This window comes from Pagrus pagrus (genome assembly GCF_965226575.1).
Source record: "Pagrus pagrus genome assembly, chromosome: 2".
Taxonomy (NCBI): Eukaryota; Metazoa; Chordata; class Actinopteri; order Spariformes; family Sparidae; genus Pagrus; species Pagrus pagrus.
The window spans coordinates 16,629,610-16,655,003 of record NC_140186.1 but is presented as its reverse complement, the minus strand read 5'-3'; the positions used below and the strand labels follow the sequence as shown (position 1 = coordinate 16,655,003).

Below are 25,394 nucleotides of genomic sequence, written 5' to 3'. Positions count from 1 at the left end.
AAGTTAATAAGAGACACCAGTGGATATACGGTATGTACGTATATGCATAAATGATTTTGTTTGACTTGAATCATCCTTACATCCTAATTTTCCTGCTGCAACTCTTTCTTTCAACCTGTTACATCTACATAAAAGATTGCTGTTAGCTAAACCTGTAACTTTTTATTTGTGGTCTGACTCTCTTTTTTATGCACTTTGCAAGCACTAAGACAGCCTCCCTTAACTCTGAAAATAAGAATAATCCAGTTTCAGCTACCTGTTTGCTTACAGAGTTTGCTCACGCAGACAAACTCGAACATTTCCCAACCCGAGCCCACTCCACCCTCACCTCTGTTTCCCTCTCTGTCTCTCTCCACTGCTGCTTGTTTCTCTTTCAGTCAGTTTCTGATGTGTCGCGTCTGCAACCGCACTGCAGCAGAGTGCACTGCTGCGTGTGTTTGTGTGTGCTTTCTTTGCCTCTTGTAGTTTGACGTCCTGTAAGTCAGACACTACCAGATTTAGGGATAGACAGCGGAAACATATAGACAGTTACATAGAAAGTGAGAGGAAAAACCAGACAGACACAGACAGAAATAGAGACAGACCAAACACCAGACGGAGAAAGGTAGTCAAATACACATGAGAAAGAAGAAACGGACAAAGAGGCCAGCATGTCTGTCAGTACACCTTGAACATCCTGTCCCCAGTTTGAATCTTCACTTTGTTTGACCATGTCAGGTGGTCTGATTTCTGGTCTCTTGTGTCCATCAGACCCACGTGATATTGTCAAGAGTTTTGCTCCCATGCTGACATCAACTGTTTCTATTTCTAAAAACTAATATGACTGCTGTATGCACACAGTATGTCATATGTATATATAAACAATTATTATTATCAGGATTACGTACGTTTTGCTTTTTTCCCAGGCACGACGTATAGATCTGCAGTAAATGTCTCTACCATTGACTGAAATAGTAGGTTAATTAACTGGCCGCTAATGGCAGTGTGACCTGTACACCACAGAGTGGAACGCTGAGCTACATTAAATGGAAACAAGGTGACATTTGTTACTGCGGGAGAAAAGAACGGAGAGGTTGTTTCTGTATTTTAGCTTCTGACATTACCTCCTGTTACAAACACTGTGTCTGTCTGATGCAAACTAATAAGGGGAAATAAAACTAAAAAGAGGAACTAGACATTAATTATTCTCTTTGCACTGTAATCACATAGAATCTTGTTTTCTTATTGTGATAAAACAGATGATCTTGCTGATACCAATGTATTTTTGTAACAGACCAATGTCTGCAGATAATGTTGGCCAACCAATATATCGATCAGGCTCTATGAGATACCAGTGCATCTGTTAAGTATACATACCAGCCAGTAATTATATTGACAGTTGCTATAATCAATTAATAACTGAGATACTAAAACGTATCGTTTTGTTTGTTACAGCTTCTCAAAACCGTTGGATGTTTTGACTGTTGGTCGGACAAATTAGCAGTTTGAAAATATCCTCTGGGGACTTGTATGGGCATCATTCAATCAATCCGTTTAAACGATCAATAATTTAATCGACAATTTAAACAAACCTTAGTTGAAGTCCTAACCCTAACACACACACACACACACACAAATTGACCCACCATGCACATCACAACAGGGTGCTGGAGTTGCTCTGCTCCAATTTAATTAAGAGTTTTAATTAAAAAGATGTAGTGGGGTGAATGTTACATCCTCTCTGACCAGCGGCTAAGTAGCGCTCCTCCATACGGTTCCATTCTACCCCCCACAGAACCCGGGGGTCTAATGAAACCATCCAGGACGCTGAGACACCGTCACCCTCCGCTGGTTCCCAATAGAGGAAGAATTATGAGACTGATAACTCCCTTGCTCTCTCTTCTGAGGAGAAACAAAAGGTGGCTGGTGTCAGAGATAAAGCTGCCCCCGGAGTATTGCTGGGAGGCTCATAACGTACGGTAATGTCGGCCTTTATCTCATCCAGCGTAATGCAGCCGCACACGCATTAGACTAATATGTAAAACTGGTTTAATCTGAGGGTGGTGGTCTGGAGACACCCTGACAAGGAGAGGCAGACACAAGTTCACATTTATATTGACACAAAAAGCTCGACTGTATTCACAGCACATACAATTCAATCTCCTGCATGGCTATTGTCTGAAAATGTTCCTTTTAGCACCGTGGTCATCACAGGAGCTGGCACAGCAACCAGCAAAGCTTTATCAGTAAGAATATTGGTTACTATGACTACCTATGTAACTTTATGTGCATGTACTGTTTCAAAGTGTGCAAACTTTAACAGTCAAGACTGCAAAAACTGTTCATACTTAAAGGAAAATTCCACATTTTCTACATCAACCGGAGCTTAACTCTTGCTGCATTCACCTGAAATGCCTTCCAACAAGTCCCAGGAGAACACGCCTGAACTTTCCATCCAGCTTTTCTTTTCTATAAAGGTGGGTGTGGGGGAAGCAACAGCGTTAATGTAAATAGATGTGTTGCAGCTACACTGCATTCGCCGCCTACTGCCTGTGCTTTCGTCAGAAAAACACCTCTTCTGCTATTGATCACTGCAAAAATGGGACTTCTGGAAAGAAGAACTTGTGCAGTAGTACAACATAATGTAAAAGATGTTTCTGGACCTTCCTGGCAGTATGCTATATCATATATGTCCCTTTCCAATAGTTTGAATTGAAAATTAAACAGAAATGGCAATGTTCAATGTTATCAAGTGTTCTTATATGGATTTCTCGTCAGTGCTTCCCTAAATGCTAATTCTCCAGCCTTGATAGGGTTCTGCTGGAAAAATTATACAAGACAAATATGCACATTTCAACAGTTTTACAGCTGTTTCTTGGTATTGTTCAACAAGTTAGCTGTAACAAAATATTTTGTGAGCACTTGAGGAGGGAGACCAGAAAAGAGGAGCAATATCGTATGAGCAGCACACTGCCAGCAAACATGAGGTAGGAAGAAGAGGAGGGAGGACAGAAAGGGGAGACTTGATAGGGAGGAAGGATAAATCAAACAGATGAAAAAAAAAACCCACAGAGGTTGGAAAGGACAGCGGGAGAGAGAGAAAGGAAAAGACAAGAGAAGATGCAGTACTCTGTAATTAACGCTGTAACGCCCTCACTTTCTAAAGAGTCCTTCACCCCTTGTTGTTGTTAGTCATACTGTAGATACAAAAATAGAGGAGCTGCAATTTTGATTATGGCTTACATTATTAACCAAGTTTTAAGAGGTGAAAGCTGGTGACTGCTGATTTTGGCAGCCACAAAAGAATCTTCAGAAATGTATACAGCTGTTACTAATAAGATATCCATTGTCTGGGGGTATGATTTTTGCATCTGGATACAAATGTATTTATCATCTATCTTATCAGATGAAGTTGGTTGTGTTTGTTTTGTTTTCTCTGTATCATTTCGATGTTGAAAAGATAGTGTACGCGCTGTTCAAACAGATCAACCGAGGGACGAGTTAACACTCTGGCATTAATTTTCAGCTAGCTAGGTAATTACCAAGCCCAAATAAGAGAAAAAGAAGGTCGTGAGCAGCAATCGTAATATATACGTTAACCCTTGAAGCACGTGATATCATTGTGTTAGGGCTGAAGTAGTTTGTCCTGACAGTCTCTGAAGATAACTTTAGCTCAAACAGCTACAGTAGAGCGATTAATTTCAGTCAGGTGTCATTAAGCATTTTTTTTTATATATACACAAATATGGTAGAATTCATTAATGTAGAAAAGCAACTGCAACCCTAGTTGTAATGGAGGAGGCTCAGCTGCCATCATGAGTCCTATTAATTTGGCAACTAAGTACTTGACAACTAAACAAACTCTATTTATTCATGAAGGCCACGCGATGTTAAAAAAAACATTGCAATTGTCAAACATACAAATATACAGTACACAGATGCACACAAAGACCTGCTTCAGTTTCAGGCGCAGTCTCATGTGTTTTAATCCCTATGTGCGCCGGCAGGCTGGATTTTGCCAGACAGGTGAGCATCGACTGAAACCAAAAACCTGGATGGAATATTTTCAATACTGTGTGTCTGTCTGTGTGTGTGAGAGAGAGAGATACAGACACCCGGAGTGAGAGAATGACCAACATTTATTTTTAGCCTTCAAGTACCCAGTGAGTCATGTGATCCCCCCCCTTCTTCCCGCTGATCCCTCCTTCCTTTCCTTCCCTCTCCCACAATCACATCACCTCTCTCTCTCTCCTCCTTCCCCTTACTTCAAAGTGAGACGAAACAGAGTCACAGTGACACCGGAGGAACGCAGGAATAAAGATGATAAGACGGAAGACAAATCTTTATCTTGCCTAACGAGGGAAAACTACAGGAGCGGTACGCAAAAAGAGAAAATGTACACGTAAAAACACACACATATATTTATATATAATACTGAGGCAGACTGGCTTATACCTCAGCAACAGCTATCATCTCTGTTACCATGACACCTCCACATAACAGAAATAACAACAGCGCATCCCTATTACCACAGAAACTGCCCACTATGAAGGAGGGTCAGTTACAGATCGGTGAACTGGAACGACATCGAGCAAGGAAGGCGATAATGCAGTCTCTGCAGATACTGACGGGACTCTACCAACATGGTACACTTCCAATACACTCAAAACAATAATTCAAGCAAGAAAAATGTGGAAGATAGACGATGAAAAACTCCAATGCAATCCGATATTTACACAGCGAGGAAATCGGGCCTTTTTCAAAAATTCAAAACATCCCTGTAGCAATGGACTCAACGATGCAGACCTAACTGACTGTTGAGACAAAGTTAAGACAAGTTGAAAGGGTCACAGTCGGGAGAGGAGGGCGAGTGCACAGATATACAACCGAGGACGAGTCATGTGCACAAACAAACACATAAACAGGCCTGCGGACACACACACAAGCATGTGCACACTTGAACACAAACACACACACACAGCACATCACAAGCAAATGCAAAGTGACAAAAGATAGCAGACAGAGGCATAGTGACAGGACACTGACGCATGCATGAAGGGAGAGGACAAATATTCAAGTGCTGTGAGGGATACAGCGTACACACACACACACACACACACACACACACATTTAAATGTTGACTCTGTCTTCTCTTTCTGTCTCTGATTTTCTATCTCTCTCTCCCTCTGCTTCCTATCCTTTTCTTCCCCTCTCTTTGGCTCTCTCCCTCTCTCTCTCTCTCTCTCTCCACTGCTTCCTCTCATTCACTGACTCATCTGCTGCTCTTAATGAAATGCTGCATAATCAGGATTGCAGATTGCAGGACTGTGACTGGTCCTATAGGCCCGCCACACATGTGTGCATGCATAACCAGAAACACACACACACACACTCTGTGTCTTGATCTGCCCGGCCCAGCCACCAATCCTACCCTAAACCCTTTTAAATTATATATACTCAACACGCGTGCATGCACATGCATAGGCAAACACACACACACACACACAGAGTGGTGGAGTGGGGTTGGGGGGAGGTCATGATCCTGCCAGAGAGAAGGGAATCAGAGTTGCAATTCTAGGGCTTATCGCGGAAAGAGGGTAAGACCATATCTGACACGCTAGCATGCCCGGTATGTAAACCTCTATGCACACAAACACACGAAAGGGGAGCGAGATATAAAGAGTGTTTGCGTTTGTGCACACCCGCAGAGCCACATGCATATGTGCTGAGATAACCCTTTGCATTATTTTTGGAAAAAATCTCCCAGCATGCAAGCTGTGTGCCGAGGTGTCTATTACCTACACTGCACTCAGTGAGCGGGAGGGTCAACATGGACGGAAGAGACGGAACGACTGAGAGAAAAGAGACGCAGCATGAAGGGCGGCAGAGGAAAGGAAGAGATAAGAAGCAGAGCAATGGAGGGATGACGGCAGGGATAGATGGCGAGGTATTAGTGGAGCAGGAGATGTGCGGGAGGGAGGGGGGGCGGGTAGAAGCACCTGGTGAGGAATATGACAGTGCTGGAGAGAGAAAGAGAGAGAATAGATATAAAAGAGGGGGGATAAAGAAAATGCAAAATAGGGGAGAAGAGTAAATGCAAAAGAGCATAGAACATGGAGAAGGAGGATGCTGAGGAGGAGGAGGAGGAGGAGGAGGGAGCTGCTGGAGAGGAATGAAAGGTAAAATACTGCAAAGAGGGGGAGGGAGCTGCTTGTTAATACACACATACTACAACATGAATTTACATCATCACAACAAGGCTATGCACAATGACAGCCAAGGTAATTTCTGGTAAATTATGTGAATTTGAGTTAAACATCTACAGCAGCCCGACACCCTGTGTGGTAGGACAGCAGTCATTGGCTACCACAGGCCAGCAAGCTGTGACGAGACCCGCCATTGGCTGAAGAGAAGGAGGAACGGCAAACCATTGGTTAATAATCGCAAATTCGCTGTTGGCAGTTCCTGGGTCATTTGTGTGCTTGCGCGTGCACGCATGTGTGTGTGTGTGTGTGTGTGTGTGTGAGCTAGTGTGTGATTATGTGTGTGTGTTCCAAGCCTAAGGCAACCAGGCCAGTGGCTACAATTACAGTGACGGATGTGAAAGAACTGGGTCGGCTTCGCAAGCGATCTGCCCCTGGGATGACAAGACCAGCCAGAGCCCTGAATCAATACGGAACACATGCACACGCACGCAGAAGCGCACACACAAACGCACGCACACAAGGTTGTATGTGACAAACATTTACATAGAAACAAAAGGACAGATGAATAACACAAAAAGGAGAACGCGTACAGTAGCACACAGCACAAAAAGATTCAAACAGCGACAACATTTAGTCGACAAATTTGTTGTTTTCTTCACAGAAACTTAATCAACCAAGATCCAGATGAGTCTCTGCCCCTGTGTGTGAGGGTGTGTGTGCCTGTCCCTGTGCCACTCCGGGTGTCTCTCTCTCTCTCTCTATCACACACACACACACACACACCCACACACACACACACACACACACACACACACACACACACACACGTGCACATACATAAACTCCCCAAAGCCTGTTCCAGGGACAGCAATGTTCACAGCTCATCCACACGTAACTCGGTGACACTTGGGGCACGTTTTTCTGCTCATGTGTGTTGTGTGTGTGTGTGTGTGTCTCCGTATGTGTATGCTTTGTGCTTCTGTGCATGTTTATGCGTGTTTTATGAGTTTCCTACCTCTGGCAGAAAGCTTCTTGGTGTTGATGATTTTGGCGGCATATTCCTGTCCAGAGGAGATCTTCACACACCTCCTGACCACAGAGAATGCACCCCTGAAATGGACACACACACACACACACACACACACACACACACACACATACACAGAAATAATTACTTCTTGATGTGTTCAAAAAAGCTCAAAGTAACAACATGAGGTGTGATCCATACCAGCGGAAAGCAGGGCTTAATGTGAAGAACTTGGCTTGAGTAGGCCTCAGAAAGTGAAACAGGCACTTCAGATTGATTGATGTGGAGAAAAGACTGTTACAGTCTAAGCCTGAGGTAAAGTTAAAACAATATTATGTAAGAATTGGTCTTTTTTGCAACTTTGCACCCCTACAGTTTTGGACTGCAACTCCATTTTCATTTAATTCATTTTTTGTTGACTTCTGTGCTTAACTTGTCTGACTCTTCTCTTCTTGTCTGTTCTTATTGTATAAGAAAATAGTTGGTGCATTTTTACTCCTTAAACACTTCATGTTTTCTATATTTCACTAATATTTAAGACTTTTTATTGTCTTAAACTGGGCACAGTGTGTGACCCTGACCCGGGGAGCCCATTGGTTGTTACTGGTTGTGGCTGGTTTTTCTATTGTACTGCACATTTTTGGAGCAATCTCTGGCACTACAATTTCCTTCTGGACTAATACTGTTCCATCTCATCTTATCTTAATTTTACAACACAATTGTATCTAAGTGATTTACAGCCACTCCAGCCAGGACTGGATCGAATTATATGGAGAAAATGTTTGTTTTTTCCACTGATGTCCTCCGGCTGCTCTGTCTCAATTCTTGGTGATTTACGGAGTTAACATTAATATTTTATTAATATTCTCATGATATTTTAAAAACTTAAACAGATCGTACCCTCTTAAATAAGTTACACAGTGCAAAAAAAAAGCTATTTGGGGCACAGAGTGGGAATAAAAGACACACCCTTGTTCCTTTTGCAGGTCAGTGTACCATAAAAATGATTTTGAGGCTCTTACTTTGGGGTGAAATTATTGCATAATGTTATCAAAACTAGTTTTACTGGAATCAGGCTAGTCTGGAGGGGTACATTTCGACATTAGAGCAAATCAAACTTATTGCAGCCCGCTTTATTAAAAAAGGTTTCCTGAAAATAAGCCAGATTTACTGAAATAAACCTGATTTAACTGATCGTTTAGCTCTATGAAACAGCCCTAAGGTGTCATAGGTAGGTAATAACAAACATGGCTGAGCTAAAATTGATGTTTTACAGTCGCATTTCAACATTAAATGGCACAAAGGCACGGATGCAGTATCTGTGCAGCTACCCACTCGAGCACACTCACACCCAGTACCTACAGTACACGCTGTCCTCATCGCTACACAAGACCGGCAACACCAACGAACGTGCCTGCCAGCCCTCTATTGTTCGAGCCATGTGTTGTTCTGGTGTTCCAGGCACATGTATGAAGATCAAAAAACTAGGTCAGCTATATTTGAGGGAGGAGAAGAGCAAAGTGCTGCATCTCTCATCTCTAAATGCAGCCATGGAGCTTCAGCTCTGCAGCCATGCAGGACGCTTTGCTATTCAACCTCCATCTCTGTCTGTGCATGCCTTCTCTTTCAAACAAAAAATCCGTTCCCATCTCGCTCCAGACAACATCAGAGATATTCCGGCAGCATCAGAGCTATCACAAACAGTTAGAAGCACTTGGATGCAGACGCTGGAGAGACAAAGCAAAAAAATCTACTCATTACCTGAAATGAACCCTTTTCTTCCACATGCAGTATAACTGTGGCTGGATGTGTCGAGGTTTGATGAAATCAGTATTAAAATATGAGAAATAACATAAGGGTTGTGTCTATGTATTTACTGCTCGGTATATAGTATATATGTTCCATATACATGTTATCTAACATCCTCTGGACTGAGCAGCTTGCCACTAAAGCTTACCTCTAATTTATAGGGGATTTGGTAAAGGAAATGATCATAGTATAACATGTTACATAACACATTTCGTTCAGTACAGCTGGGTAGCATGGCACTGTGAGGTGCAAATGCTAACTATGTCTGTTAACTTAGTCGGCCCAGTCCTGTGTGACAGAATGTACAGAAGCTGCACGATAGAGTCACCTGTGCGTCTGGAACAAGGTTCTTGTTTTCCTTCAAGATCTCGGACAATCTGGATTCAAAATTAGTTGGAATACACAATTATGTAAAAAGGCGCAGGGGTGCAGAGAAGATGTTTCTGGGGTAACCTAAGGTCACATCAGCTCAAAAACTGATGAGACTAAATATCATCAATTTCAGGACATTAGTTTCTAGAATTTTTATATAGTTCAAATTCTGTATTTGTACCGATGAACGCAGAACGGTAATCCCCAGACACAGCAGCAAACAGGTGGATCTGCCCCTTTATGGAGTTCTATGTCCCGATTGGATAAAGTGGGCAGGGATACCAGGACATTTCTTTTCTTTTTTACTGCATGAGCCAGGGGAGGAGAGACATGGGTTACTGACCAAACCCTCTATGACAGCGATTACTGTTGGAATACGGAGCTATTACTACTGGAGTTAATATCCTACATTTGTTTGTCAGCTGCTGATAATGTTGAGGGGAAAAAACAACTGAAAATAATGTAACATTCAAGAAACTGATGCAGACTTGATCTTTTCAGATTTCATGGATCTCCCGTTTGATTTTCATATCAAACAGACTGGTACAAACATATAGCGACTAGCGAAAAATATAAATAGATGAGCTAAAATGAATACTTGTACTAAATAAATGAGGATAACAATAATCATAAAACACAGCCCAGAGCTATCCATTAAATCCGGCCCTGTATCCACAAAAATGCAAGACGCAAAGGATCGGTGTAGTTAATCAGACACTGATATGGTCCTGTAGCAGCTGCATTTTCTGATCTAACTTCATCGCTTTACTCATTTTCCAGCGGTGTAAGTATCTGGTGACTGAATCATGAACTGTATCCAGGTATTTGGATAAAAACATTGTGGTATCTTCATTCCATCAGCCTCGATCGGCTACTCTACTGTACGTGTGCAGAGGAAAGCGGTGCTGCACACAGTAAAGAGATCAGGTGAGTTAAAAGGTACTATAAAAGCAATATGGCTGCATTATTAATGACAGATGGTGTAAGGTGAACACAGCAGAGGATCATAAAGGCAAGGGGGGGGGGAGAGTGAGGCTGGAGAGGAGATCTCCTCTTTCCCACTAGAAATACAAGCTTCCACAGTGGGGTGAGGGGATGCTAAGTTGGAGAAACTGGGTAACTGGGAGCAGGTTCCTGTCTTTCTATCTTTGCTGAGCCCAGGATGCAGACATCTGGGACTGTGTGGCGTTCACTGACCGCAGGGCGCTGAGCAGTCAGGTAGCGCACGTCCACACTCAGGTGCGTGGATCTGTCTGTCTCTCCCCCCCTCCACTCCCCTCTCAGGGGTGAGGAATTCCCTGCCTGTGTCTGATAATTGACCGCAGCTCAGTGCTTGGCTGGGGAATGTGTCATCGCCAACTACATGGTCTGCTGTCGCATTACCGAGTGTGTATTTCTGTCACGCGGGGGGAGGAGGAGGAGGATTTGGGGAGGGGTGTGAGAGAGGGAGAGAGAGAGGGAGGGGGTGGGTTATCGAAATCTCACCATTTCACACACCCCAATACATTTCAGTTTACAACATGGGGGCTCCTCACCCTCCTGTGGCACCCAAAGGTCGACACGCGGCGTCGGTGGCTGCACAGGAGGATGGAGGCGGATGACGACGCGCTGGCTTCGACGTGTTCTTTCGTGAGCAGGAGATTCAGATGTGGGATTAAAACAAACGGGGGGATGCATTTGCACATCAGGCCTGCATGTTAGGCTACACGATCGCGTATTTAGCCGCCTGCATCAAAGGTTTCACGGCTACACTATCGCGCGCGCGCGCGCGCGCACACACACACACACACACACACACACACACACACACACAGCCTGGAATCCGCGTCCCTAAGCCAAAGCGGCCTATTACATAACAGGCTGACATTTCATACAGAGATGATGCCAGATGATTAAAACAAAAAGCTTCCTTACTTCCCCAGCTCCTCGAACAGCTGATATTCGTCGGTGAATCTCGTGCAGATCGTTAACGCCATCCTGACGGTGGTGCCAAGGGGTGTGCGGACGGACGGAGACGCGGATAAGGTGCACTCACGAACAGTATCCACCACACACAGTCGTCAACGCCGCCCGGTTTTGTCCTGGACCTGCAAGGCAAACGGAGGGATTCATGCACAGCTGAAGCGCATCGGCAGGAGCTCTGGTGGGATGGTTTTTTCTGCGGCAAATGCGCTTCCTGCGCGAGTGCTTCAGCGTGGACGAGGGAGCTTCCGGCGTTGTCGTTCGCTGTTTCGTTGTTTTCTTCACACACAGGGGTTTGTCACAGCTCGTAGACGCAGCATTTTGTGTGCATCCCGGTGTCTGTGGTGCGTGTCCGTGCGGCGCTGTCAGGGTCGTCTCTCTCTGCGCGCATCAGACGCCGCACTACCGCACCTACCCCCAGCTGTGCGCTCAGGCCCGCCCCTTTGCCTGCATCCTCACACAGGCCACTAACAAACAAAGAACAACAACTATAAAAAATGATATTACTGTAAATAATAACTATGATAACATAGGTGCATTGATCTTTTTTAATATGGCTTTAATGCAGCTATAATTCTGGAAAGAAACGAGACAGTTTAGGCTACTTAAAATGAAATTCATCTATTATTCATTTATTTATTTATATGTATTTATTTCACCTTTATTTTACCAGGAGGTGTCAACTGAAATCAAGATCTCTTTTTCAAGAGAGACATGGCCAACAGCACAACAAAAATCACAATACAACAGAAGAACAGGTGTTCAAGTACAGTGGCCTCTCAAGGAAAAACAACAACATGCCTCCTTCACCACATTCCTACATAATATATGATGCTCTTAAATTCATCAGTGGATATAAATGTGTCCAATTTTAGATCTTCTCGCGAGTTATTCCGTGAGCAAGCTGCAAAAATGCAGTTTTCACCTGTCAACCTTGTAGTGTTTTTGACCAGAAACACACAGAACTAAAACAGGGCTAAAACAAGAAGATTATTTAAGCATTTATTAAGTTACATCAAGGCTGAAGTAGAAGTAACAGATTGTGTTAATGATCACTTAATTACGTGTTTTCTTAAAATTGTTGTGTCAGCATCAGTGACAGCACATTTATGAGAATTTCCGCTTATGTTAAAGTAGTCATCATACAAAAGTCCTGCTAAGGCTTATAGGATGAAGAAAATACACAAAACTCTCCTTTTTCTTTTAATGTTGCCCTATTAGTAAATGTAAACAATATTCTAACCCTCAACTTCACCAGATTTGTGTCCCCTGGGTTTCTGGACAGACCTTGACCTAGAATCTTGGAAAATAACCCTGATGATGTCATCCAGGTTATTCCAGGTGGAAAACTACCAATTTTAAACAAAATTCTCCATAGGACTAACAGTTATATGTATGTATATATACATGTATATATATATATATATATATATATATATATATATATATATATATACATATATTTTGCAAATTATTCAGATGTTAGCAGGCGGAACCAGTGAATATTCTGTTTTTTGTAGTTTTTTTTTAAATTAAAAATAAACAATCAAAATTCCGCCAACATTTTTTCTTTTGATCAGCTACCTAAGTAATCAACCAATCTTTTCAGCTCGAGTTTCAAAGACAACCACATTAAGCAGCCAGTTTGTGTTTAATGAAAGATGCTATAAATTTCATTAATGAAGACTTTCGGCAGCCATATTTAATCTGCCTCTTGGTCGTCCTCAACGTTATAAAAGTGAAACGATAAATTGTTAGGGAACCCTTCAGCTCTTGTTTTTTAGGGAGTATGACTGTAAGCTTTCACTGTGAATAATAATGCCGTAACTTGCGGCATCATCCAATCTGCAGAGGTTAGATGTTTGCTGCAAATGCATTAACAAGCGCACATGACTAATGGCACAATTTGCTGACATCGGCATCATGTGGTGTAATGTAGATTCCAGTGATGTAAACTTCCTTGAGGAAGTGGAAAAGGCCCACAGTTGACCAAGGGGACACACTCTTAAGTACTTCCTCATGTATGAAAGAGAAGTGCTTGTATTCATGAAAGATTTCCACTCACTTGTTTGTTTTTTATAAATATCTTGTTTTTTTCGATTTATTTTCTATTTAACTTTATGCATATTTTTCTGATGCTTTTTCCTGTGCTGTTGCGTCTCGAGTTGTTGTAAGTGAATTTCCCTGTTGTGGGACAAATAAAAACAATCTAATCTTAATCTTAATCTTAAAAATACATTATTAGTTATTACCTCCACCAAGGAGGTTATGCTTGTTTGTTTGTTTGTTTGTTGGTTTGTGATCAGGATTGCACAAAAACTACTGAACGGATTTCCACAAAACTTTGATGGAGGATGGTGCACAGCCCAGAATAATCCCCATTAACTTTTGGTGCAGATCTTGATAAAGTGACAGATCCAGGAAGTTTTTCTCACTTTCTTTAACGGTTGAGATAGGGCGTTTTAATGCATTTATGTCAACCTCACAATGAATAATGCATGGGACTTGATTGAAAATAATCAGCCGTGTTCAGGTGGCTGGTATCTATGAATAAGGAACAATTTCACACTGATCCAAATTAAAAATTATATTCTTCCACAATACAATGAAAAATATGATGGATGTGGTTAAGCAGTTATGGTTTAAAATTTATAGTGATACAGTGTTATTGAGTTTGATTTTGGATTAGAGGGGACTGTTAGGCAGAGGTATGCACTTGACTGAGTGCCTATGAGTCTTTTGTATTATCGAACTGTATTTAAATAAGAAACTGTGTTCTCTCTTAGCAGAAGACTTGATATCAATTTCAAAATCATCAAGTTAAGTCTTACAGAACACGTTTCCTTTTATATTCTAAAAGCAAAGTAGAAAACAATAGGCCTATATATGCAGATTAAATCGATTAAAGTTGGAAACCTTATGACTGTGTTCTTTCATATAGCATGAAGGGAAAATAATAATATGCAAGCGAGACAAAAAAAAAGGAAATTCCATTTTCAATTTCACGTGTACTTCTTTTATTAATCAATAGATTGTCAGAGCAACTCCTGAATCCAGATTCCAGATACATTTATGTTTCATAAATACACCAATAAATATTTTTAAGACATAAGTTATAGAATAGTAACACACATAAGTGACATACAAACAAACAGAATAAAAATAATAATAATAATAATAAATAACATGTTTGATACAAACATACTCTGAGTGGTTAGAATCTGTTGTCATTTTCAACAGATGATCAGGACATAAAAAAATGAGCCATCTCAAATCAGCTCATCAATACTTTTTGGTCTTTGGTTTTCTTTGGTCAATCCAGTAAATGGCTCAGTTTCATGAAGCACATCTCATCCAGTCTGCTCAGCGTCTTCTGCTGCTGAAAAAGGAAACAGAAAAGAAGAGTTAAGTTCTGTATCAACAGGGAACGCTGGCATTTTCTGTCACATTATGCAGTTAAGAAAAGTAGACTATAAATGTGTTTGGGTGCCCTTATACTGTATGTTTGACCTGTACTTACTTGGACATGATCCTCTGAATCACTTTCTTCACCCAGGGAGCCTCGGGGTCCAGGCAAACCTCTTGGCCTGTCCTCTTCAGGGTGGCACTGCAACACCAAGCGAGAAACAGTCAGAACAAGTTGATAAGTGGTGACGACAAACTCTCAAAGTATCAACACCATCAGGGATGGAGTTTTTTAAATCAGGTCTTACATGATCTCGGTCTCCTCGCAGTGGGAGTTAGCAGGAATCAGCTCCACCTTCTCAATGTGGCGGCCGATGGGTTTGCTCTCTGTTTGGATGCAGCGGCAGTGCAGCTCCACTCCCAGGCTTCTCAGACTCATCGCTGTTAGGAGACAGGTGTCGCATGGTCACAAAGTGCAACAGTCTATACTCATGACTCTTGATGCACTGACAACAAAATGTGCTAAAGTAGTGAGAGTTTGAACAGCGAGATCTTACCTTCACTGATGGCGAGGAAGGCCAGGAGCCCCACAATAGAAACAACGAAGACTCTGCTGCTCATCATTGTGCCTTTTACAAACTCTGCAACAATTAATACTAAAGAATAAGAATGTCCTTCAGAAAGTTGTCTGATGAAGTAAAGCAAAGAAGATGTTTCTCATTCAGCTTTTTTCTTTTTGCTTAGTTTCCTTTCTCCTCAGCTTTTCCTTTTCTTGGTTCAGCTGCCTTCTCGCTCTGCTGTTTGAATATAGCGCTGAAGAGGAGAGTCTCTCTTTATATAGCTGCCTCCTGGAAGTGAGTCATGTCACGCTCAGCCAGGTTGCGCAACCTGGGATTGTCTGCAGCAGAGCGGGAATTTACACCATAGGAAATCAAGAGGATTCATGGTTAGGTGCTTGTCACTAATACAGAGTTACATTTGGAAAAATACAGTGACTAAAAATCTGAAACATCTGATGTGACAGGAATGCTTGAGAAACATTCTTTGAAAATTAGACATTGCTGTTAACAGTTCATTAAACATTTGCTCATGGATTATCTGTTGATCAACTGACAGCTGATTCATTGACTGCGTGCAATAAAATGAACAGCCATGCAATCTCTGAATGAGTGGCTGATGATTGTCCCTTCACGTTTTGTCATAAATGTCACAGTCAGGAAGGAGAGGGGAAAGTCCATTCACATTGCTGCATTCACTGCCAGTGAAGTTCAGAACTGATTTAAGATTCTTTAAATCACTTAAAAGGCACTGCACAGCTTAGCTGCTGTCTACATTTCTGAGCTACTAAACCCTTACACAAATGAACAGCCTCTCATGTCCTCCAATCACAACCTCTTGGCAGTACCACGGGCCAAAAGGAAAACCCAAGGCGGCTGCTCTTTTGCTTTAAGTTAGTTTTTCTTGCTCTGGGTGGCGACTGGTTGCTGAATGCTTTCTCTGTATGCTTGTGCATTGGTTTGTATTTATGTACATATTTTTTCTACATTTTTCTCTTGTCTTGTGTATTTCTCTATATGTGTCTCTTAGCTTAGGTTTGTGCTTGGTATTTGTGACTTTTCTTTTATTCTTTTTCTGCACAGGTGTCAACCCAATCCCCATAATAAATGTTGGCAATGTATGTTTTTTACAAACCATGGATGCGTTGAAACTTTGCATTTATTTATGTTGCAACTTGCAATTTCATAAGGTTCAATTTTTTAATTTTATGGTGTAACAATGCTGTGCTTATGGTTCAAGTTTTGTTGCCACTAACACAGATGGAAAATGTCTTGAAGTCTCAGTAAAATGATCTGATTTTGTAGTCACTAACAAGGCTGGAAAATGTCCCAATGTCTCGTCAAATAACTCAGATTTTATAGCCACTAACAAGACAGGAACATGTCAGATGTCTCTTCAAAAATACCTCATTTTGAGGCCACTAACTGGGTCCAGATGACCTGTGGTTTTGTGTTAAGAATGTTGATTCGTACTAAACCACAATAACAATTTCAAACACTGCCCTGCATGCACTGCTATGTTTGTTGCTCTTAAAGCTAAGTAAAGGTCGGTCAGCTACGTAACTGATGTAGTTAATCAAGGTGAATACTGTGTATTAGAAAGATACAGAAAGTAACATGGTGTCTGACATCAACTCCTTTCCAGATAAGAGTACAACTTTTTAGTAATAAAATAATAAATAATTAACATTAGGTATAAAGGTACAAAGAGAAACTTTTGATTTCTAATGCATCCCAGATTAAAAGCACATTATTGCAGGGTACTGATGACACTCATCAGAAAGGTCATGTATACTGTATGCTGGCTCATGCATGTGACATTCCTAGTGCAACGGCTGCAAGTGACGCAATTTAAACAAGCTTCAACACATCTGCCTGCAGTCATCACGTCACGTCAGCCACTTTCTCAAAACAGAAGGAAGTATGGAGTAACTTATGAACAATCAGGGGTAATCTTGTGGTTTTGACACATTAACTCTTCAGTTGTTGCCCCACTAATATGTGCTGACAGCGTTGCCCCACTAATATGTGCTGACAGACAGAGTTTTCTGTCTGTGAGGAGTTTTAGTCATTTTCTATTAAAGAGGAATTAAGATACATCTCAGACAGGCTGAAAGTTATGTTTTGGTTAAAGATAGCATGTGATAAACTTCACTGGGGAGTTTCTGATTGAATGTGATGGTGGTGGACTTGTATGTGGTGAGATAAATAAAAATTCCACGACTGGCAGCATGTGATGAACATGAGTTCGGAAACATATGACCCACTGTCATCTATTGGTCTCCCCGCACATTTTTTTCTGTGCGGTGGTCATATCAGATTATTCTTACAATGGAAAATACAATGAAGAGAGAGTGTTTGGGATGTGTGCATTTACCACATTTCAGGTTTTCATGTTCATAACTATGGCAAAGACAAATCGCGAACACTTTAATTCCTTTCATTTAATTCTGAATTGCAAGATTTAATTTTTTGTAAATCAGGGTCAATTGCACACGGACACACACATGCACACACACACATATACACACACACACACAAAGAGGAACAGGCCCCGTAGCTTCATGGGATCATGAGAGGATGTATGATGAAATCATCTTTGACAGCATGATACATAGATGTTTGGATATCTAAAACTTCCCCTTGATCTCATCAAAAACTTTCATAGTTACCAGAGAAAATCCACTTAAATGTGGTAAATATTCAAACCCAGACTAAACTAAAGTGACCCAGCATCTTCCTGCTCATGGTGTATCATTCAAGGTAATAGCATGTTATTATAAATCTAAGAGGGGTGACGGTAAAGAGAGGGCAAAGTTAGTTAGTAAGTACTCCACTTTGGTCTAACTCAACAAATATTGGATGCACTGCGATTAAATTCAGAGATACAGAAAATGAATCTTAATTTCCTTGGTGATCCATTGAGATTCAGCCTAGTCTCCAGGATACTTTGTTAACAGTTCGCATTTCTGCAAACCACAGATAACGTCAAAGGTTGACAATTGTACCAAACATGGCATATCATGTTCACCTGTTTATTAGCCACCTTTCACATCATGGGGTGGAGGGGGTGTTGGTGGAGTCATTGCACGCCAACAAGATTGCCAAATGGCCGACCACAAGTCAAGTCACACCACTGGATATTTTTAAGGACTCCTGGGGACATTTTCAGCCATTTGGTGGCATTGCATGGTATGGTACTTTTCACGAGAAGTCGGACCAACTCTGATCAAAACTATTTTGTTTTTTCTTAAGCCAAGCCATGATGTTTTACTAATCCTAACCAAGTAGTTTTTGTGCACAAACCTTCAGATTTAACTTATCTGTGCTTTTGCAGAAACTTGAGTTGTGACATTCCTTCTAGATGAGATGAGAAAATGTTGCTGATAGGTCAGGTCAGAGTTTAAATTTGTATACTTCGGTTTGTGACAAACTATCTGCAAAACTATCCGCCTCAGCTGCACTTTTTGTTCAGTGCTAATTTTATGTTAGAAAGTGTTGAAAAAAGTATAAATATCAGCTGCACCACTCCACCCACCTCTACACAAGTATGTTTAGAGCCAAGAGAATATCAGAGAAGTGGAAAAAAACAGAATAGCACCTAACAAGAATTGCTTTGTTTGCTCTACCACTGGCTTTGTGTGTAAAAAAAAAAAGGGTGTCTTGTCAATTCTTTGTTGTTGCACATGTTGCCTGCATTAGCATTGTTATAACATAACATTGCATAGTGCATTAAGAAATTTCATAGCATTCCATACCATAGCATATATACAAGACTATAGTGTTGTAGGGTATAATACTGTACAGTAAAAGAGAGGTTGCTCTGTCTTGAATGGCATTCTGCCTGATAACATTTACTATCACTGCCTTGTCAACTGTGGATTACAAAGCAAACACAGGCACATGCACACGAGACGCTAAACACCGATACCACCTACAAAGGAACTGGGAAAACCAGGAATGAATCATGAACTTATCATCGCTCGCTCTTTTGTTTTTTTCCCTTTACTTTGTGTCTCAGAGGTTAGCTGGAACTTTAAGCATTACTGTGCTGCTTGAGTACATGCATGCTCCATTGTAATATAATAACAATAAGTTTCAGCTGGGCTGTAGTTGGACTGTTGTCAGTACTAATGATATACAACACACGGAAGTGAAAGGGCCAGCAGGAGAATTGAGGCCGTTCGCCTCTGAGGGGTTTCGGGAAATGTCAGGGGTTTTTTGGATTTACTAACAGGGGAGGAGGGAGTGAAAATTGACTGCTTTGTAACCCTCACACAAAGCCTTGAGTTGGGGTATCTGTCTGAGGGTGGGTGGCCCTGCTGGAGTTTACATTCCACATGTTTGTAACAGCGTTCCTGTGACGCTGAGCGTCATGCCGGGACAAGCTTGCTGGCTTGTCATAGCATTCCCCTATGGAACCTTTAGCTGTAAACTTACTCTTGCAAGCCTGGGGGGATTGTTAAACCTCAACTTGAGTTTTACACAGCACATCTTTACATTAAAATCAATTATAAGTCACAAACTGTCTTATTTTGGTTCTTTGACAGGATTATACCCAAAACATATCTTTCTATTTCTGCACACTTCTGTTTAAGAGGGAGAAAAGAAATTAATTTACTCAGAGATGTTGGAAGACTTCTGGAAAGTATTAATCCAGACAGAGTGTTTCAAAATGCCCAAATACACCAGGATGGAGACACCAAAGATAAATACAATTTGGTGGTTTGGCACAGATTCCAAATAAACTCCTGCTAAGTGACCTCCACTGCAGCAATGTACGTACATACAAGTTTAATCAATCCCATATGTCTTCCTGCATCTTAGGAAAGTTACTTTCCCAGGTATTCAAATCTTTTAAAAAGAACAAACATATCCATTCCAACATCAATTCTGCAAAAACAAAATGAAGCATGTAGAAAAGTATTCTAGTTTCTTTAGTATTGCTTTATTGTTTATTAGTCATCATAGCTCAAATTAATCAAAATAACAAATAAATGAGAATTGTTTCCTGCAGATTTACGAGAACATTACTAAATCCATCACTTTTGGCCAAGCACTTCTTTAAACTTCAAAATTGTTGATGAAAAAAGCTCCTTGGAATGAACGAAGGAGGGAGACATGAAAATGAAAAAAAAAAAGCAGACTTGCATCATAGCTTCTGCGGAGGGAAGAGCTTTATATGAATTTCTGCAGTCCACTGACACACACCAGTCTCGGAAGTTCCTGCAGATTGCTTCTCTGACTTCAGCTTCAGAGCAGAAATGTCTATTATCACTATCGTGGCACTCCTGGTTTTCCTGACAATCCCAGAGGGTGAGTCTAATCATAAATGTGCATTTCATGTCTTATTCTTTGTTGCCAGCATGTTCTGTGCAGACACTTTGTGAACTGCAATCAGCAGTGTGTTTAACCAGATATCCTTCCCTGACCTCTCACTACCTCAGGTATCAGTCTGGGGGATCAAGGAGTTATTCTGCGATGTCAGTGCATCACAAAGGAGAGAAAGCCCATTGGACGACACATAGGACAGGTGGAGGTGAACCCTGTCAGCTCTCACTGCAACGTAATTGAGATTATGTAAGTTGTAGGTTCAAAGTTCAACAGTTGCTCTGTTAATTGATCCTCTCAAAACACTTGAGGGAGTCAGGAGTAATAATATAACGTCTTATTGCTGTGTCTGATGTCTCTGACCTGTCTTTGATGCAGTGCTACTCTGAAAAAGAATGGGCAAAAGATTTGTCTGGACCCTGATGCCCCCTGGCTCAAAAAAGTGCTTGCAAGGACACAGGTTGAGTAAGTCCACCTTCACTTTATTTTTATGAATGGGTGAATAGATTAGCACGAGAACAGACGCTGTTTGAACAGGAAGATTTTTTTCCCCTCACGTTCAGGGTTTTATTACTTTAGTGTCGACTGATAGGCACCTTTGCCTTTTCTATGGCAGTAGTATAAACATTTGTTCATTGTGTTTACAGGAAAGGATGAGGAAGTTTGCAGAAGAGAATTTAAGTTTATCTTCAACGTTTACTCTGCCAGAAAACTGACTTACTATGAGTCATTAACTGGCTAAATGAGTAGGGCGAGCTTGTTATTGAAAACCAGAGGCGATGGCTTCCTTCCCGACACTAATGGAGTCTTAACCATAAACAACCAAACTGGAAAAACGACAAATTTGAAATCACAGTTTAAAATCTTCACACCCCATTTCAAGCCACAGCATTGAATTTAGAATTTTGTCATGACAAAAATTCATATTTTTGATTCATTTCATTGTGATCATATTTGTGTAAGTGACTGCTTACTCTTTTACCTATAACAATGTACATTTTTCTCCCTGTAGGCAGGCACCTTGAAGAACGGACCTTCACAGATTTGACCCAGATGTAAAGAAGGACCTTTTATGTTAGGTTCAAAGTGAAAGCATGTACTGCACTGACGGAGCACCAGGAGTTAGTTTTGCTTCATGAGAAAGAATGTTGTGGCAGCTGTGATTAAGTCATTTATACTTTGACACAAACCTATACTTTACACTATATGTTAAAAATCATATGTCTGCTTACTTTAGAGGAGTTGTTGTTGTATGCAATTAAAATACTTGTATTTCAAATGTGCAGCAGGAATTATGTTAAGAACTGTAATAAAAAACTGGTTACATGTGCAATAAAATAATAAAAGTCGTGTGTGTCTGCTTCTATAAATATTTAGACAATGGTTGTGAATAAATTGTGTCATTACAAAGCAGAAGTCTGCTAGAAACTCTCTTAGTCCAGATTTTTACAATTATTTTGTTGTAATTTTATAGTTAGTGAGTAGTGTTTAGGGAAGGTGAAAGATATAATTCAGGGTTTAAATTATAAAAGTTGCGTTCATTTACTGTGGCTCTGTAGAGAAGCCAGCAATAAAAAAAAAGAATACAGTTGCCATAATGACGAAAATTTGTATGAAAATGGCAACTAAACACAATATGTTTGATTTGATATTTGCGCTACCTGACATTTTAGATTGGACTCCACATTAGTTTCGACCAGCGGTCAGATGTTATCTCTGATTTTGTCTCTTGACAGGGCATACAAAATAACTCACCAAATGCTGTTTCTAAAAAAGATATGTCTGGAGGAGACACATAAACAGTGTGTGATTGTCCACTCCACTCTCTTCTGCAAGACCTTATCAGTTTTCAGGGAGGTCTTTTTACTGTTTCATGATGGAGAAAACATAATGTCCTGAAAAATACAATTTGGAAAACAAAATTTCAGACAGTGTTTCATTGTTGGGTTGTGGCTGACAATGTATCTGCAGGGTCAGATTAGATTGTCAGTGGGAGAACATTGCCACCTCTTGGACAAAGGTGAACACTGTTGGTCACGGCTGTAAAGTGTACTCCCTCATTGGCGGCTGACATTATGGACAAAGTATAACCTTAGTGCAACATTACCCCAACGTTAAACAGTATTTCATTGTATCATTTCCAGGAAAAACATTTGTCTGCTGTACATCTCTCCCTAATCACCAAAAGTGATTAAGACCAGAGCCAACAACAACATGATACTGCTGTTCCTGGCCAAGCTATTAGCAGTGCAATCTCAAAATCCATCATATTAGTGCTGTTGCTCTTGGCAAGGACTATTCAGTTTATCTCAAGGTCTGCTTTAGCTGTGTTGTTGTTTATTTCTAAAGAAACTCAACTAAATTTGCCAGTTGCTGTTATTTATTACCAATTGAAATTGATTTCAGATATTGGTGGAATCATAAAGTCATACCATCGATGCTCTAACATTTAAATATGGAGGTTTGTAAATGTTATGTGCATCATTCACCAGAGCTTCAGAAAATCACAGTCTCTGTGCTTATAATAATAGTTTGATGAAAGGGGAATTAAGAGGACCTTTCAACTTTAGCTGGTGATGATAGATGAAGATGTAAAGTAGTTTTGACAGTCAGGAGGGAAAGTACCTGATGAAATACATGTTGCAACATCAGCCAGTTATTAATCCCATGTCTGCTTCTTTTTTCAGCCACTCCCACCTCTTAACTGCAAGGTTCCCACCATTCACCACCGCCAAATTCACAAGTTCATCTGTACACCTATTCATCATGATCAGCTTAGTAGTATTTGTGCCCACACACCCTTCTTTTCCCACCAGACTGTCTGTTGTTCAGTGATATTGCCAGCTATATTCTCTGCCTCCCACTTTTGGCCTGTTATAAACCGCAGCCTGATTTTTTGGGACTTTTGCCCATCTGATTATGCTCCTTTTGGATGTGTTTGCCTGTTTATTTCCGGCCTGTCTGCTTCTCACTCTTGCCTGTATGTGATCTCAAGTACGCTTGAACCTAACTTGTTTAATAAGCAGTTACAAATGAAATCACTGCCTGGTGTGGATAATCTAATGAAGTATATTATTGTCATTTTGTGCAGAGGGGAAGTTGAATTAAGAGTTTAGCCATTGACCCACTTATTTAAGCACCTCAAAATCTAGTCAGAGGAAGCTGATAATGTGTTGATGACATTTTTGGACATAACTAATATGTTTTGCTCAAATGCAAGGCTACTTAAAGAACACTATAAAAGAAATTTGCTTTTTGACAGTTTATGTCCGAACTGACAAGACCCAGATATGTAGTGCAGTGTATACACTTTAATGAGATCATACAAAATTAAATCAGTTAACTTATGATGATGAGATTTCAGACTGAAAGAATAAGATAACATATACAAGTCACTCATTGTGATGTCTCAATGTCACACATCCCATTTAATTCAATTTCCAATTTCAAAGGTTTGCACAATGTAAATGTTCTCTGTGACACCATTTTGCATGTTTTTATCTTTTTTGTTTTGTTTGTGTCATCAGTGATTTGTAAATGTTTGACTGATATTTAATCATGGGGAATGAATACGCAAATTAAGACAATTTAGTAGTTTTTCCTCCCTGTGTAATATATGCAACTTGTGTACAGTGTTGTTAAAAGTATTCAAAAGTCATACTTCGGTAAAAGGGTTTCATGCTCAAGTATGACTTTGGTATAAGTGAAAGTCACTCATACGAATAGTATTTAAGCAGTGGTGGACAGTAACGGAGTAAATTTACTTGAGTAGTGTACTTAAGTACATATCCAGAGGATTTGTACTTTACTTGAGTATTAGATTTCTTTGGTACTTATTACTCTTACTTGAATACATTTCCAAGACAAATATTTTTACTTTTACTCGAGTTAATTTCTAGGAAGGCTGAAAAGCACTCGTTACTTTCAGGTCTGCTCTTTTTTTTCAGCATTTTGTTTGATTATCTGAATCAATGTTTTTTTTTTTTTTTATCAGATTGCCAATAAAGTAAATTAATGAAAAAATGCACTACTTTGGCTCTGAGGCAGCATGCCATCTGCATAGTTACTCAACCCATCACTTAAATGTAGTGGAGTAAGAAGTACAATATTTGACTCCAGAATGTATTGGAGTGGAAGTATAAAGTAGAAGAAATGGAAATACTTGTGCAATTATGGTACAAGTACCTCAAAATTGTTCTTAAAGGGTACCTTCACTAATTTTACACTTTAAAGTCTGTTTACAGGTGTTGGGTAGTACTACTGCATATGTGGGGAAAAGTAGTATAAAGTATTTTGTTGCTCCAGAGGAAGCTGCATGTAATCTGATAAATTGCCTCCATGGTGTCACTGAGTGGATTAGTTGCATTGTGGGTAATGTAGGCAGCAGGTTAGTCCACTGGTCTAGCATTGCACTAATATAACATTGTTGGACTCATGTCGGACTCAAGGTTAAAAAACAAAGAACAAAATGGATAAACCAGAGATATTGGCCCTCATTTATCAATCTTGCGTGAAAACGGGTGCAGATCTGAGCGCAGAATTGGTCTTACGACAGGACACACGTGTGATTAATGAAACATTCGTATCTGACCAATCCCAGTCTACGAATGATCGGGTCGTGATAAATGCGGCGGCGGAATTCGATCGTCATTAACATGTTACACCCTTAAATATTCCTGGTTCGGAGGCCTCGCCTACTCAGGTCAAACATGGAGAGAAGAAACACTGGCAAGAAGAGAAACTTTT

General features: G+C 40.6%; 3 protein-coding genes across 14 annotated transcripts in view; 1 reads left to right on the top strand and 2 right to left on the bottom strand.

Annotated features, from left to right (window-relative positions):
• camk2d2 (calcium/calmodulin-dependent protein kinase (CaM kinase) II delta 2) overlaps nucleotides 1–11,773 on the bottom strand; it is a 39,327-nt gene extending 27,554 nt beyond the window's left edge. For 8 of the 11 annotated variants that reach the window (XM_084340678.1, XM_084340683.1, XM_084340686.1 and 5 more), the window contains exons 1-2: nucleotides 11,308–11,771; nucleotides 7,201–7,295 (exon numbers count right to left, since the gene is read on the bottom strand). In XM_084340678.1, the coding sequence (XP_084196804.1) occupies nucleotides 7,201–7,295; nucleotides 11,308–11,369 (157 nt within the window). In that variant the 5' untranslated portion in view covers nucleotides 11,370–11,771. Of the gene's footprint in view, nucleotides 1–7,200; nucleotides 7,296–11,307 lie in introns of all 11 variants that reach the window. The other 3 variants (XM_084340681.1, XM_084340684.1, XM_084340680.1) reach the window with 2 other exon arrangements.
• Nucleotides 11,774–14,364: 2,591 nt separating this feature from the next.
• Nucleotides 14,365–16,125, bottom strand: cxcl8a (chemokine (C-X-C motif) ligand 8a). 2 transcript variants are annotated; one of them, XM_084368504.1, is made up of 4 exons: nucleotides 15,318–16,125; nucleotides 15,069–15,201; nucleotides 14,876–14,962; nucleotides 14,365–14,734 (listed from the first exon to the last, which is right to left on the bottom strand). In XM_084368504.1, exons 1-4 carry the CDS (start codon nucleotides 15,382–15,384, stop codon nucleotides 14,719–14,721), a joined length of 303 nt encoding a protein of 100 aa, XP_084224630.1. In that variant the 5' UTR covers nucleotides 15,385–16,125; the 3' UTR covers nucleotides 14,365–14,718. The 2 variants fall into 2 exon arrangements, with proteins under 2 accessions (XP_084224630.1, XP_084224631.1); XM_084368505.1 differs by having other exon boundaries at nucleotides 14,365–14,731.
• Nucleotides 16,126–20,511: 4,386 nt separating this feature from the next.
• LOC311269307 (interleukin-8-like) lies at nucleotides 20,512–21,998 on the top strand. Its single transcript, XM_084373382.1, has 4 exons — nucleotides 20,512–20,633; nucleotides 20,765–20,897; nucleotides 21,027–21,113; nucleotides 21,661–21,998. Exons 1-4 carry the CDS (start codon nucleotides 20,582–20,584, stop codon nucleotides 21,671–21,673), a joined length of 285 nt encoding a protein of 94 aa, XP_084229508.1. The 5' UTR covers nucleotides 20,512–20,581; the 3' UTR covers nucleotides 21,674–21,998.
• The last annotated feature ends 3,396 nt before the right edge of the window (nucleotides 21,999–25,394 follow it).